The sequence below is a fragment of the Papilio machaon genome, chromosome 10 (assembly GCF_912999745.1).
Source record: "Papilio machaon chromosome 10, ilPapMach1.1, whole genome shotgun sequence".
NCBI lineage: Eukaryota > Metazoa > Arthropoda > Insecta > Lepidoptera > Papilionidae > Papilio > Papilio machaon.
This window is the reverse complement of record NC_059995.1, coordinates 8337024-8351526: the sequence shown is the minus strand read 5'-3', so window position 1 is coordinate 8351526 and position 14503 is coordinate 8337024. Positions and strand designations below refer to the sequence as shown.

Genomic DNA, 14503 nt, shown 5'->3' with positions numbered 1-14503 from the left:
CGATATGATTAAATAAATATGTTACCCTCTCTCTCACCACCGGCGCCATTGGTGACGACTGTCATCACCAGACCACTGCTGCTGGCGTTGTACGACAACCCGTGACCTGAAATACATCATCGATTTTAAACATTTCTGTGAAAAACACATAGAAAACAAACAAACAAAGTAAGCACATTACACACAAATATGAAAAATTAAATTAATACAAGCCGTGTGTGTTCAAATAATTGCAATACTGCACTACCTCAGTGTGAAATTCAGTACCTGGTGAGCCGGGCGCGCTCTGACTGACGCCGCTGCGCTGCGGGAACAGGTACTGCGTCGAGTGCGATGTGCCCCCGCCTCCGCCTCCGCCTCCACCAGACCCGCCCCCGCCCCCGGCCCCACTTCCGGCCCCGCCCAACCGCTGTTGACTCGCCTGTCATACAATTTAAATTAATGGAAAAAACAGTACGAATCTAGAGAAATGTCTTCAGAAAAAGAAGATAATGTTCTAGGCTAGGATTTCATAAGTTATAACAAACCTGTTGGTCGTTTTCTTCCCCGGTGAAGAGGTCGGGCGTGGGCTCCCGCGACAACTCCTCGGGCGTCACCAAGCCCGACACGCCCACTTGTGAAGGGGACGTCGGAGCACTCCTGCGGACGGACAAGTTTATCAAGTAAATATAAAATAAACACATATTGAATCTTAAATTTTTCTAATCAATGATAAAATGCTCTCATGCACACGTGCATGTGTATGTATGAGACTGACCGTGAGGAGAGTCCGAAGGGTGCGCGGAACTGCACTCCGCGGGGGCGACGCGGGCGGAACGAGAGCTCGATCAGTTTGCCCTCGCTCTGCGGGTCTATGCGCCAGAAGCTGCCTTTGCCCGGCTCCTCCTGACTGCGCGGTACTTTGATGAAATATCTGCAACACACAACACATCACATCATTACAACATTACAAAACAGTGTAACCATTATTGACAAAGTCATCTTATCTTGCGTAATATACAAACATTTTCGCTTTTGCGGTACAATTCTATAGTGTATATAGTACTAGCTGTCACCCGCGACTCCGTTCGCGCGGAATTAATAAATAGCCAATGTGTTATTAAAGACTATGTTTTATATCTGTGCTAAATTACATCAAGATCCGTTGAGGCGTTCCGGAGAGATCTTCAAACATCCATCTATACATCCATCTAAACATTCGCATTTATAATATTAGTAAGTAACTAAATATTGAATGTTACCGGTACTAAATTATGTTACCTGTTAAGCGATAAGTTGTGCCGTATGGAGTTCTGCCAACCCTTGTCGGCGGTGCGGTAGTACGGGTAGTGCTTGGTGATGTAGCTGTAGATACCGCTCAGCGTCAGCTGCTTGTCTGGCGCAGAGGCGACGGCCTGCACGATGAGCTGAGCGTAGCTGTACGGAGGCTTCGCGTCGTCGCGTCCTTCACGACCCTCCCGTGCTTCGCGACCCTCGCGACCTTCCCTACCCTCTCGGCCCTCGCGACCATCGCGCGACCCGTAACCCGACTCAGAGGTCGTCGACGACGCCTGTAATTAAAGCATAAGATTGCTATTGTAATAACTTTATTTAAAACAAAAGATCGATACTAAGAGTGTGAAGTCCTTTAATAGCATTTAACTAACCGCGTTGCCATTAGAGGTGGGCCGTTGGTGGTCTGCGAGCGCAGCATACTGCGCCACCAGACCGAGGTCGGCGTGCCGGCGGCCCGAACCGCCAGCGCCCCGCGGCGACGTCGGGCAGCTGTTGGCCGCACTGATAGTGCCTGCAACACAACATGTACACATTTAATACCAGTTATAATTCACTTAATTTATGCAATTTAAAGCATCCAACTGTGTGAAACTCAGCTGTGCGCGTTTTATTTGGTGAATGAGTCATTAACTTTTTTCGAGTAAATTTGATCACGCCACATAGTAGTAACCAAAATATTATACAATTTGAATGTCTACCAAGTCATGAACATCTATCAGAAAGATTTGTGTCACGAATAAAATCTACATTATACCTTTATCGCCAAGTTTATTAGATATCTCATAAATAAATGAAGCAAGAAGATCAAGGCCGATTTGTTTAAAATAGACGACATGATTTACATGTTTTGCTACCGGCCGACTAAAATATTTATTTCTCGTGAAAACAATTTATATACCTAAACTTCTTTTTGATATCAGATAAAGCAATAAGACATTTAGGCAAAAGCATTGCTCAATATCGCAAGCGATCTTGGAAGAGCATTGTAAAAATTATAAAGATCATTTATTAAAGGTACACAAACTAGCGGTGGTCTATCTTGTTCATCCACTAACATAATTATATAAATTCTCTATAGATACACAAAATGTCTGTAGAAATAATTAAGTCTACATACAATGAATGATGAAGTTGCCTTCACCCAATTCCTAAACTGGATGGTAAAAAAGCCTTCATGTGATCAGGCAAGGCGCAAAAAGTGTCGTGTATGTCGTGTGCAAAGACTAGTTTGCTATCACACGAGGGCAGCACAGTAAGGCAGAGCAGTAGACAGTACCGTACAGTTATTGTTGTCACGGACACGTCGAGACTGTTAACGATATGTGTGCATTCAAACAATAGCAGTACTGCACTGCCTCCTGCTCTGCCCTCGTGTAAAGCTTTACTAAGAAACGGCGCGACAGTAGGCGAATGCACGCTAGCCATTGATTTACCGCACAAACAAACTGGGTCACTCGACACACTATTGCCTCACAATATTGACATATCGTCTCAATTAAAGTACTTTTAGAATCAGCTACTATTATAGCTTACCATTGCTCAAAGTGCGCAAGCGTAATACAATATATTGACATAAAAGTGTTACTCTAACGTACATTTAACTTCTTCATATGTCAGTGCACGTATCAACTACATATATATTATGAGTTTAAATCTATCTATATATATAAAAGAAAGTCGTGTTAGTTACACTATTTATAACTCAAGAACGGCTGAATCGATTTGACTGAAAATTGGTGGGCAGGTAGCTTAGAACCAGGAAACGGACATTGGATAATTTTTAACCCATTTTCTATTTTTTATTCCGCGCGGACGGAGTCGCGGGTAAAAGCTAGTTATATATATATCGAACCATGACTTCTGCTTTTAAATGCGTGGATTTCCGGATAAAAGATGCCTAGAAATTAACATCTTCAACATTCGCTTTCAAAGCTTCATAAAAGTTAATCAATCGTTACCTGTGGGCGAAGGTGCGGGGCTGCGGGCGTCGTTATCCACTGGTATGGTGATGCGCAGCGGCGGTAGCGGAGCGCCCGAGCCTCCCGCGCCGCCGCCGCTTTCCTCCACCAACGATTGGAACTCCAGACGAATGTTCGTAGAGGGGAAACGGAGCGTGCATCTGAAATTATACGTAACAGACTATATATTACAAATGAAATAAGAAAATTATACATATTATCATTCGAAAAATGCAGAAGGAAAAAATTAAAGGTACTCTTTGCAATCGCCTCATCAACCTGCCCTATTCCCGATGGAAGATCGATAGAGTATGCACTATTTACTCTCTATATTCTAATCTCTCACACAATTTCTATGTACTCTTTGTTCGATTATAATTTACATACATTTTACATAACCTTACATAAACAAAGTACGCAGTGACGAGTCCATTCCATAATGAACTGGTAAATGTTTCCATTAACCAATCAATCATTCGTTAACATTTTGAGCGCTACAGGTCAAATAATAATCAAGCTGCAGCCAATCAAACCGCTTCAGAGAACAGTCGAAGACGTTATTTTCCTACCCAATATAGGGAAATCCCATTTGAAACGCATTGTAAAATCACTTCGATCACCATCGGAATAATTTTATTCGTAAGTGAGTAAATTAACTTCTTTGATAATAGCTACTAATATAGTACATCTTTATCTATATATATAAATGAAAGTCGTGTTAGTCACACTATTTATAACTCAAGATCGGTCGAACTGATTTAGGTGAAAATTGACGGGGAGGTAGCTTAGAACTAGGAGACGGACATAGGAACTTTTTTATCTTGTGTGCATTTTTTTTTTATTCCGCGCGGACGACGTCGCAGGCAAAAGCTAGTTTAGTATATTACTAAATGTACTAGTATAATATTTAGTATGTTTAGTAGTTTTTTTTTATAAGAATTAAGTCGGTCCGGGAACGTTCAAAGGATAAATATATCTGTCGTTAGTTAGTTTATAGACATTATACGGCCTCCAAATAATTTATTCATACGAAACGTAGATGGAAGGTAGACTAATGGATTCCGCAAATCTTTTCTATAGAATCCGATATCTATCGATCTTGTAATCGCAGGGTTGCGAGTCGGCGGACACTTTTCCATAATTCCCAGTATTTGTGTGAACGTTGGCGTGTTTGTTGCTGATTGTAATCATGTTAGGTGACGACATGTCACTTATGTTCGCAACATTACGTACAATACAGTGTGACAGAATAAGAAAGTAGATGATAAATATGTAGAGAAAGATGTACGAGAAAAGAATAACAAAGCAGAGGGGTTAAGGTCCAAAAGACGTCGATTCTACATTTCTTATCGTTGGTTTCTTAAACCAAAATCTCCCCTTAAAACACAACGTCATGCCTTTCATAATCTTTGACAAAATAGAGATAACAACATGTTTTAAAAAGGTATTTTGATCTCAGAAACCAACAATAAATCTATTAAATCAACCTATATGTGAAACTCAATAACACTGCGTGACTCTTACACTAAAATATAAAACTGACCAAAATGTCACGTATAAACAAGGTGTTTTTATAACTGTACTCGAATTAAAAACAAGTACGACATTTAAAAATGTTATTTTATATAGTGTGTAAAGTTATTAGAGTTTATTATTAAATGACCACAAACTCGCGTGTGGTTGACTAGGGGCTGAAGTTATTAAAGTTTAAAAAGTACAGGTCTCTGCGTACCCCCAGTACATTACTTCTTAATGAGCAAGGTAAGGTTTACCCCATTTTACAACCTTGTTATTCGAAAGGGCATTAATAATGTGCATCGTTAAATAAATAATTTGCACGGCGATTAAATTATTTGCCACAAAACAATGTTGCTATCAATAAAGATAAGTAAAAGCAATTACAAGTCTACGAAAGTAAAAGTCCGGAATTCCAGCGTTACTTCAATATCTGAATCTGTTTTAAATCTATTTCAAAATAAAGCTTACTTGTATCATTATTTCTACAATTTTCATCTAGATCTTGTTCAAGTTATTCAATAAAAATAATGAGAGAATTTCCCAGATGTGTAAAATTAAATCGTCTTTCTAATTACGCCTACACAACCTCAAACTGCTGTCACTGATCTGATTCAAAAGTAGGGCAAATTCATTGATCTTGACTCTATAGAGAATTGGGCATGTTTTGTCGACTGTTGATTTTTCCCTAAGTTCTATTTAATATTCTGGTAGCATTCGACTGAAAATTAACACAAAAATAGTGTAATACACATTCTAAAATGCAGCTTGTACTATAAGCATCGATATATAAGTCTAGATGAGTGTTCTGAGCACAAAAGTGATGCGTTTTAGAATGCCTCCTGAGGTCTTTTTTGTCCCCATTGTTAATTACAATATTTAGATAAAAAGTAAATCAAATATAAACTATCTTCTAATCTTAATTTCTTATTTTTAATAAAGTTTAATAATATAATCAAAAAAATTTAAAACAAAATTAACAATTTTTTAACACAAATAAAAAAAACAATATTGAGTTTAGTAATAAGACATTTCGACAAATATTTTAGATTCTTTACTTCTAATTTAATTTTATATATTTAAGACTTTTTTTTTCGATTTCTCGAATGTTGTTCATTACACTTGTATAAATTTACGTCACGTGATGAAATTACAAATTTGTATTAAACACTCCTTCTGGAGGTGCTATATCTATGACCACAAGTGTATCAGTTGTGAGGGTTTGTATTAAAAAATACGTCACTGGGTTTTCCGTATGTTTAAGCGCCACGCGGATATGAGTAAACAAAGTTAATGCGCATGTTGTCAACTACACAGACAAATACGCATTTACCGTGAAAATACGCTCAATTCGAATAAGAAAATAATTCTTGGCAAAACCCTGTACGAGTAGGCGTTTATACTTTGAAATTTAAACAGAATAACAACTACGTGAAGTCATGCTAGTTGAAAATATATCTGACATTTTTATACCTTTGTCTAGCTACCTGTAAAGCAAAAACATTCCGCCATTTTATATGTAAACACTGGCACAAAATAAAACGCACCGTGTGCGTAAATAAACACGATTAAAAACAAATAAAAAAATGTATAGTCATACACGCATGCACCGGCGGCAGCGGCCGGCGAATCAATAACTCGAGCGCCTTGTTTACGACCGAGCGCGCTGGACGCCGCTAACGCTTTGTTTATTTAACTGCACAACGAAGAAAATTCAACTCTACACGTAATTAAATAAGGTTTAAAATACCTTGCATTAATGTTCGGTATGTGGACGCAGGAAAACATTGGACTCAATTTTTGCCAATGACCGCATAAAAACATAATGGCGCTAGTGTGGATTATGAAACGTACGAAATTGCACAAAAGCAATTTCGCTCAACTATCTGAGCGTGCAGTACACTGCACGTGACGACGTAATCGTTATGTTTTGTTACGTTATTGTGGTCACAATTTTTGGTTCGATAAAGAGAACTACGTTTAAAAGCTTAAGCTTATTAAATGGGTCGACAACAAAGTTCCCGAGAACAAAAATGAAGTAATTACAAACCTTTCTGCTTGTGATACATAAAGACATATTAATAGGATCTTGATGTGTTTTTATCTTTACTCAATGTAAATATCGTCATCATTTTCTTTTTTAGTATGCAATTAGAAGTGTTTCTAGGTAGCGTTAAAAGACAAACAAACAAATAAATGTTTGCAACAACTGTCGAAGCATAAAAATTAATTAGTTTGAGTTCGATTCCTTTGTTCAATTAAACGGTAGGAAAATTCCTTGCATTTAATTTTTATACATGAAAAATAAAACATATTAACTAAAAAAAAATTACTATATTTCTCTGATGTATCGTCCTGATATTAAAAGAGCTGTGATATTTCTATAATAAGTATGTGATTCAAAGATAACTAAACTCTTGTATAACTCGTGATATTCGACAACTTATCGTGGGTTTCCAAAATCCCCGATTAAACCATATGTTATCTCTGTTTTGGATGACGATATGTTTTATACGGAGATTTCAGTCACAGAGATCAACGATTCAAGATTACGTACTGTTTATTTCATGGGTAATATTCTACGTAATCAATGATTCAACTTCGTACTTCAGCAGCTTCGGTAGGTCAGGATACGTTCACACAAACAACGCAAAATGAAACGTAAACCCTTACAGTAGAGTCTAAAATTGTATGGAAAATATATCATACGTATCGATCGAGAGTTTTCCACTAAACTCGAGGCGTCCTTCACCCCGTGCCCTTATAATATTACCCGACGGTTTCGTGGCGCGACATCTTTTCTTTATTATGTCCTGACTTTATTGATATTCCCCGACAAGCTACGTAATAGCAAAATGAAGTCCTTGGAGTAGCTTAGTAGACATAACATTAGTAGAGAAGAATTGAAATGGAAAATTTGAAGATACGAGACTCTTTAAACACAATCGTGTTTACGGCAACATATCAAATCATGTCAGTTACTCGTGATTTCTTACATATTCTTTTATGAAAAGGAGGCAAGTGTCACAGAGGTCGAAACCCAGAGTAGCATCTGCAAATATCACCTGCTTAATTATTTTGACGATATCATCTGTAGGCTCCGTACGTTTTGTACTGATAAATTCAATCTTTTCAAAAGGTTTTTCGCCTCAAATGCTAAATTAAAAACTACACTCAAGAGATTAAATTTATATACGTTTCATTAAAAGTCCGATTAAATAAAGGATTCTGAGCGGATACAAAAAAAATGAAACGTCGAATCACGTTTCGAGAGGAATTACCGGGACGTCGAGCGACGGACAAAAGGATGAAAGCCTGATCCCGGGACGCTGCCCGCTGAAGGGGTAAATCCTTTGCGTCACTTTCCGAGAACGTGTATAAAGGTGGCATGGACCTAACGTGCACAAGAATATTCTCGTCTATACTATTATATCAAACTAAATTTCGCTGAAAATGGATTTCTCATGGACCCGTCAATAAAAGACCTTTTTTCTGTTTTCGTAAAACAATTGTATTTCTTTATAACTTTTTTTAATGTTTTATATAAGTTAAAACTTTATTGTGTAGGGCATGAAATAGTACGCATCGTTTGTGGCATCTCCCTTATTAATAACAATGTAAAGTGGTTCACAGACGATGTGCCTACATGTGGCATCTCCTTAAAACAAAGTAGACGCGTGTGTCTGTGTTCAGTCATTTGAAAACAGTAAACGTTCAGTCTCTCTACAAAGTATCGATTGAGCGGGAACATGTCTGGTAATACCGCAACAGGTAACTGCGACGATGTTTACAAAGGACGCCTCCCGCAGCTCTAAACCGCACCAAACAATAGACCAACTGAACGGGAGGTAATGATAGTAAATACAAAGGAATGGAGAAGTTATTACACGGCATCTGATATTGATTATTCAACATTAAAGTGACGTTGTATTGAAACAGACATTTTTTATTCTAAGATTCTTTTAAAATTAAACTTTTGTAAAAATACCAACATGCATATTAAGAAGACGAAAAGCGCGCAGGACAGAGGTTGGCTGTATTGGCGTAACAAATGTATACGAACATTATTGTTTACTATGTCTTTTCTACGAGTATGAAGGGGATAACAATAATAATTTGCATATTGTACAAGAACAATGGCAGTGGATTCACAGTTTTGATAATATATAAATACTTACGCGTATCGTAATTACGATGCGAAAACGTAAAACAAAATGCAATCGATTACATCGTCAATCAGTTTTAAATTCGCAATAGGGACCCAATAACCAGTTGGGCAATAAAATCGATTACCCCGTCTCTCTGAGCCGTAGTTTTACAGATGAAGAGATAGTAAGTCGGTACGAGAATAAATCCCAGATAGGTCAGAGGGACGCGCGGTGCAAACGCCATTGTTGATGTACAATGCAAAACATTATAATATACGTTACGATATAAAATTTATAAGGAAATCAGTAACTGATAAAGCAAGGCACTGGCATCTGAGTTCAAATAGAATATTATAATTATGCTAGCTAATTATTTTAATTGGCAATTTTGTTGCGATAAAACTGCACCAGATTATCTATCTAAGGATAAGAAACAGAAAATTCCCTGCGACAGAAAGAGACGAAAAGTTAGTTGACGATAGGAGAAACATGACAATAATTCGAGATATTTCTTCTCATTTCATTCAATTAACTTAGGTTTTTGATGAAATACGCCTTTTATTATGTTTTCTTTTCTTTTATACGTATAACTCGTTTTTTATCGAAATATTTAATATGTTCTGTATCAAAAAATTATAACGATACAGCACAAGCATGTTGTACTCGACTGTACCTCGCTGGCAAATAGACCGAACTGGGTCGTTTCGCTACAGTAAATGGAATGCTAGAAATACATATAAAAGTAAAATTAAATCTACAAAATGTTTGTCCAACACTGTTTGTTAAAGGTAACTCTATTTTCAGGCACAATCATTGTCTATTCCTAGTTTGTATTTAATTTGTGTAGGTTTTAAATGTTATTTTTAATTTAATCAAATTACTTCTTTTTATAAATCCTTCTGATTGTTTAATTCTGAAGAAATGTGGGTTGCAAATTAAGTTAATATACCCAAATTTGTCCAATTAATGGTATTTAATAAAAGGAGTAACAACATTTTGTTCAAACAATCAAATAAATCATTTCAAATATTATATTGGCACAGATTTTACAAATTTTTTGCAAATAGATAGTTAGGACCTTTACATTGAAGATATGAATGGCATGGTACTACGATGAAGTATAAGGAATATAAATATTGGCAGAATATATTTGGCTAGACCAGGATTGAAATAGAGCCAAGTAAAGCCCGCTCTATTATTTGCCTTAAATGTACCTACATCGTATATAAAATCCACGTCTTAAATCTTTTTAAAGGAAACCGCCGAAAGTCTAGATTCCTAAATCAATACTTTCAGCCGCTCCCATTACCCCAGTAACATTTCGTAGATCAATTTCAAATAGAATTCTGCAAGAAAACAATTTAATTATAGAAACATCTACTTAGTCTGAATGTACCTCCTGTGTATTGGATGTCAGATATTAGTATTGAAAGGAGTCCTCGTAGTATGTTCACTTTGATATTAACGGAAAGATGATAAGTCACAACATTAACACACTGGACAACCTAGATACCCAGTATCGTATCCAAGCGAAATGAATTCATAGTAATCAAATGTAGCCTATCAATAGACTACTCGTCTGTATCAGGGATATTTGATTCGTCGAATAGACTATTACAGACTTGTCTTTGAAGTAATTCTACGAAACATCCTTACAAGCATTACGGGAAAATGCCAGAATTTACAAAGTTTTATTTTCAACCTTCATAAAAACAAATTTTTCGGGGAAACCAAATTCATAACATCTGTGATTACTAAAATGTACATTTTTTTTAATAGTCTACAACATCGAGACTCGTAAAAAAAATCAAAGTACTGGTCTGTATCCAAATCAGGGCGTTGGCAACACAAAACCCGGGGGCTTGTAGTCGAGGGGGTGTAAGTCGGCGGGGCAGCGATGACGTCATCCCGGTCGATGCCCTTGCGAAGGTCCCGCGACCCAGAGACGCTCCACGCCAAACCGCCCTGTCTGTAAATGGCCATGTTGCCAAAACAAAAGCCGATCCGAACACCAGACACGCCGCCGCGCGACAAACTTTAAATGTTTTTTTTGTGTCTCGGATTTTGTTTAAGACACCCTGGTTAGATAAAACATAAACGAAAAACACATATCAAGTGTAACACTACGTATATTTGTTGTAATTTTTCTAGAATATTCCGTAGAAGTTACGACCTATGTGAGATGTATTTAACATTCCTAAAGCAGACAATACTACAACATATATTTCTAAAGCTGGAAGCTGTATGAATTATATAAACTTTAATATATTAACATACAAATTTAATATGCGCTCCTAGTCTCGGTGGCCGGCACTAGGGCTGTGTTTGTTCAGACTTGTTTAACCTATTTGCGTAGACTGCCAGGCTCTGTCGACTGGAACATGCACGTCCCTATTGGTTTCCAAAGTAAATAACATTAAATAAATGAAGTTGGCTTGTTTTCTCACATACTTGGTTCACAGCGAATACTTCTGATGAATTTATTAATTTTTTACTATTATTTTTGAACTAGCTGTCTCCCGCGCGTAATTAAAAAATAAAACTAATTTGAAGCCTATTTCAGGCTATGCTCTATATCTATGTCAAATTTAATTGAGATCCGTTAAGTCGTTTTGAAGATACCTGGTAACAAGCATCCATCCATCCATCTTAACTTAACATAATATTACTATCGAACTTATTTATTACTATTTAAAAGAGAAACCAATTCATTTAATTTTAATTACTAAATAAAAATATTTGATGTTTGCCTTTAGAGCAAGATAGTTTTACGAAGCAAAAAACAGCCATTTCTACGTCAAATATCAACAAACAGATGCTGAACGTATATTTCGATGCATACGCCTGCCGCAAGTTGTCATGATGAGATTTATTGATTACAACTGTTATGAAGTCACCATAAATTAAATTCAAATGTTGTATCAAAATAACGGATTACTCACTGATAAAATAGTCTATTTTCCACTCAGAATTAGTTACTCAGTCAATCCCAGAATCTACAACTTTCCCAGTTAATCACCACCAATAAGTTCTTTATTAACCATTAAACTTGTGGCATTTCTTCGTAGATGTAATCTTCTATATACCTCTGTCATATTTGTACATACACAAATCGCAAGACTTACTATATTTTTTCTCAAGTAAATAGGAATTATACTGTCCTAGATTATAAATATGGTGCTACGCGTCACAAAGTTCTAAACAAAGACTAGGAGAGTGTCAAGATGGCACTAGAAACTTCCATTGCTCTAAATGTTGTGAAGAAATCATATCGTATACAAAAGTTCGCGTACTAGCGAGTAAGAAACTGACAATGAATGTGTTACCAATGAACTATTGGTGATATCAGAGAATTCCAAAAAACACGAAACAACTTCCAATAGTACCAAGTTTGTGCCTTGTGCGTGTGTGTGTGTGTGTTGTTTTTTTTTTTGTTTTATATTCTTTATGTGGCAATAAATATTTTTCTTCTTCAATAGACAAACTTGGTTTGGTTCACAATTGTAAGATACTCAACAGCCTTTTGTTTTATTTTGTAAAGTCACGTTTTAAAAACCTATTTACAAGTAGAAATAAGCCAGAGACTATAAACTCACAATGAATCAGACATACCGACCTTTAAAGCAACACATAGACTAATAATAGAATAGTTCCAATAAAAATAAAAACTTACCTAACAGGATAATCCGATTGCAAATATTACTCTGAAGTCGACTGATTTAATGAATATTTAATAGATAATATCTGACTAATTGAAAACATCATTAAGATATAAATTAATTTTTACGCTTTAACCATACTGGGATAAACCTTATACTACATGTGACATCACTAATATTTGTCCGAACCAAAAAAAAAACTGGTTGTCAGTCTTCATAATTTATTCGTAAACATCAGAAATATGTTACTATACTACGTTTCTTGTCATATATGAAGATGACTTTTGCCCGCGACTCCGTCTGTGCGAAATTTTAAAATAAGCTTAGTAAGTAGCTTATGTATTCCTCCAGACTATGCTCTACATATATACAAAATTTCATCGAGATCCATGATGTTATTCTGCGGACACCGTCTAACAAACATCCATCCACCCATCCATACAAATATGCATTTATAATATTAGTAACAAGTAATATTTGGCTTATATGTACCTATGTTAATCTGATATTTGTGGACCAAAAGATTTCCACGCTGGGCAAACTGGATTCCACGATTTATTTTACATAATACAACAATAATATTGAAATGCTTGATATTTTGTTATGTATTAACATACTGGTTACTGCTGGAATCGAATAGAAATCGATAAAATAATATACAATTAATTAATTATAAGATCTAGTTACAATGTCGAAAGAGGAATTACTTTACAAGCTGTCGTCCGCGACTCCGTCCGCGCGGAATTAAAAAAAAACTTAATAGGTAGCCAATGTGTTCTTTACATCTGTGCCAAATTTCATCAAGACCATTAAGTCGTTCCGGAGATACCTTCACACAAACATCTATGTATCCATCCATCTAAATATTCGCATTCATTATATTAGTAAGAAGTAAAATTGTACGAGACGTATCATAACTTTGATCTCGTGTTTCACTGCTTTAATCTAAATATTATAAAGCCGGTACATTTGATCAATCGACAATGTAATAAGACTACCTTTAGTTCATATCAAGGGGTACTACTTATAATCAGCAATTTAACGAACAGTATGAAAATATCTCGTGACTTAAACTCGTTCATTAGTCGCCGCTTAAAATTGCCAACGAGTCTTGTTAGCAGGTACTCTAGTTATTTTAATTGAGTGAAGTTTTAAAGTACGCTTTAACAGTGGAAAGTTTTCTTTTGTAACAATTCTGTTGTTAGAAAATGACCACAAGAAACATTTACAGCAAAGAAAATAAAAACGTTTATATATTCCACGGCATTATATCAAATGCGGTGAATCTTAAAAGGAAGCAATTTGATATACATCTATTTTTCTTGATCACAAATATAATAACATATCAAAAGCCATGCTGTGACCGCACAAAAAGTTTGCATTACCAACATGGCCGACCATATTTGCAAACAATGACGCGCCGGCCACCACGTCGCCACTAGAATGGGAGGAAGGTGCGCCGAGAGACTCCGTCTGCGGGCTATATCGTGACGTCATTTTCGTCAGGGAAGGGAAGGAGTTGGTGACGTCACCGTTGAGTCAACGGACGCGGGCGTGTGGCGCTAGATACTTGAAGGACAAGACTGTACTATCGCTTTGTGTGTCAACATTTCACACTGCATGCTACTAAAAACTACACCAATAGAACCCCTGTTAAAATTTGACAAAAATTAAAAATCTCTATAATATTAATTTAAATAAATATTTATTTTGTCACTACAATGCACGCTAGAGTCAAAATGTTGAACACCGAGCCGTATTCTACCACGAGGTAATTAAGAAAAAAACTTGAGAGGTGTCAAGGGACACCCGGATGGAACGAAGTTCCTTTCAATTAATTAGTGAAGGAACCAATGTTTATTCTATGCATAAAAAACTTAAGTCTTAACAAGAAGTACATTTTATTTCTATGAATTTTTGTTATATATTGTCACGTCGTTGCCATGGT

The 14503-nt window shown here is 36.4% G+C and overlaps 1 protein-coding gene across 1 annotated transcript in view; it reads right to left on the bottom strand.

Annotated features, from left to right (window-relative positions):
- LOC106721377 (forkhead box protein K2) overlaps positions 1-14503 on the bottom strand; it is a 37514-nt gene that overhangs the window by 2144 nt on the left and 20867 nt on the right. The window contains exons 2-9 of the mRNA XM_045679675.1: positions 3234-3394; positions 1647-1786; positions 1261-1550; positions 758-913; positions 528-639; positions 391-421; positions 268-351; positions 26-106 (exon numbers count right to left, since the gene is read on the bottom strand). Of these exons, the coding sequence (XP_045535631.1) occupies positions 26-106; positions 268-351; positions 391-421; positions 528-639; positions 758-913; positions 1261-1550; positions 1647-1786; positions 3234-3394 (1055 nt within the window). The remainder of the gene's footprint in view (positions 1-25; positions 107-267; positions 352-390; positions 422-527; positions 640-757; positions 914-1260; positions 1551-1646; positions 1787-3233; positions 3395-14503) is intronic.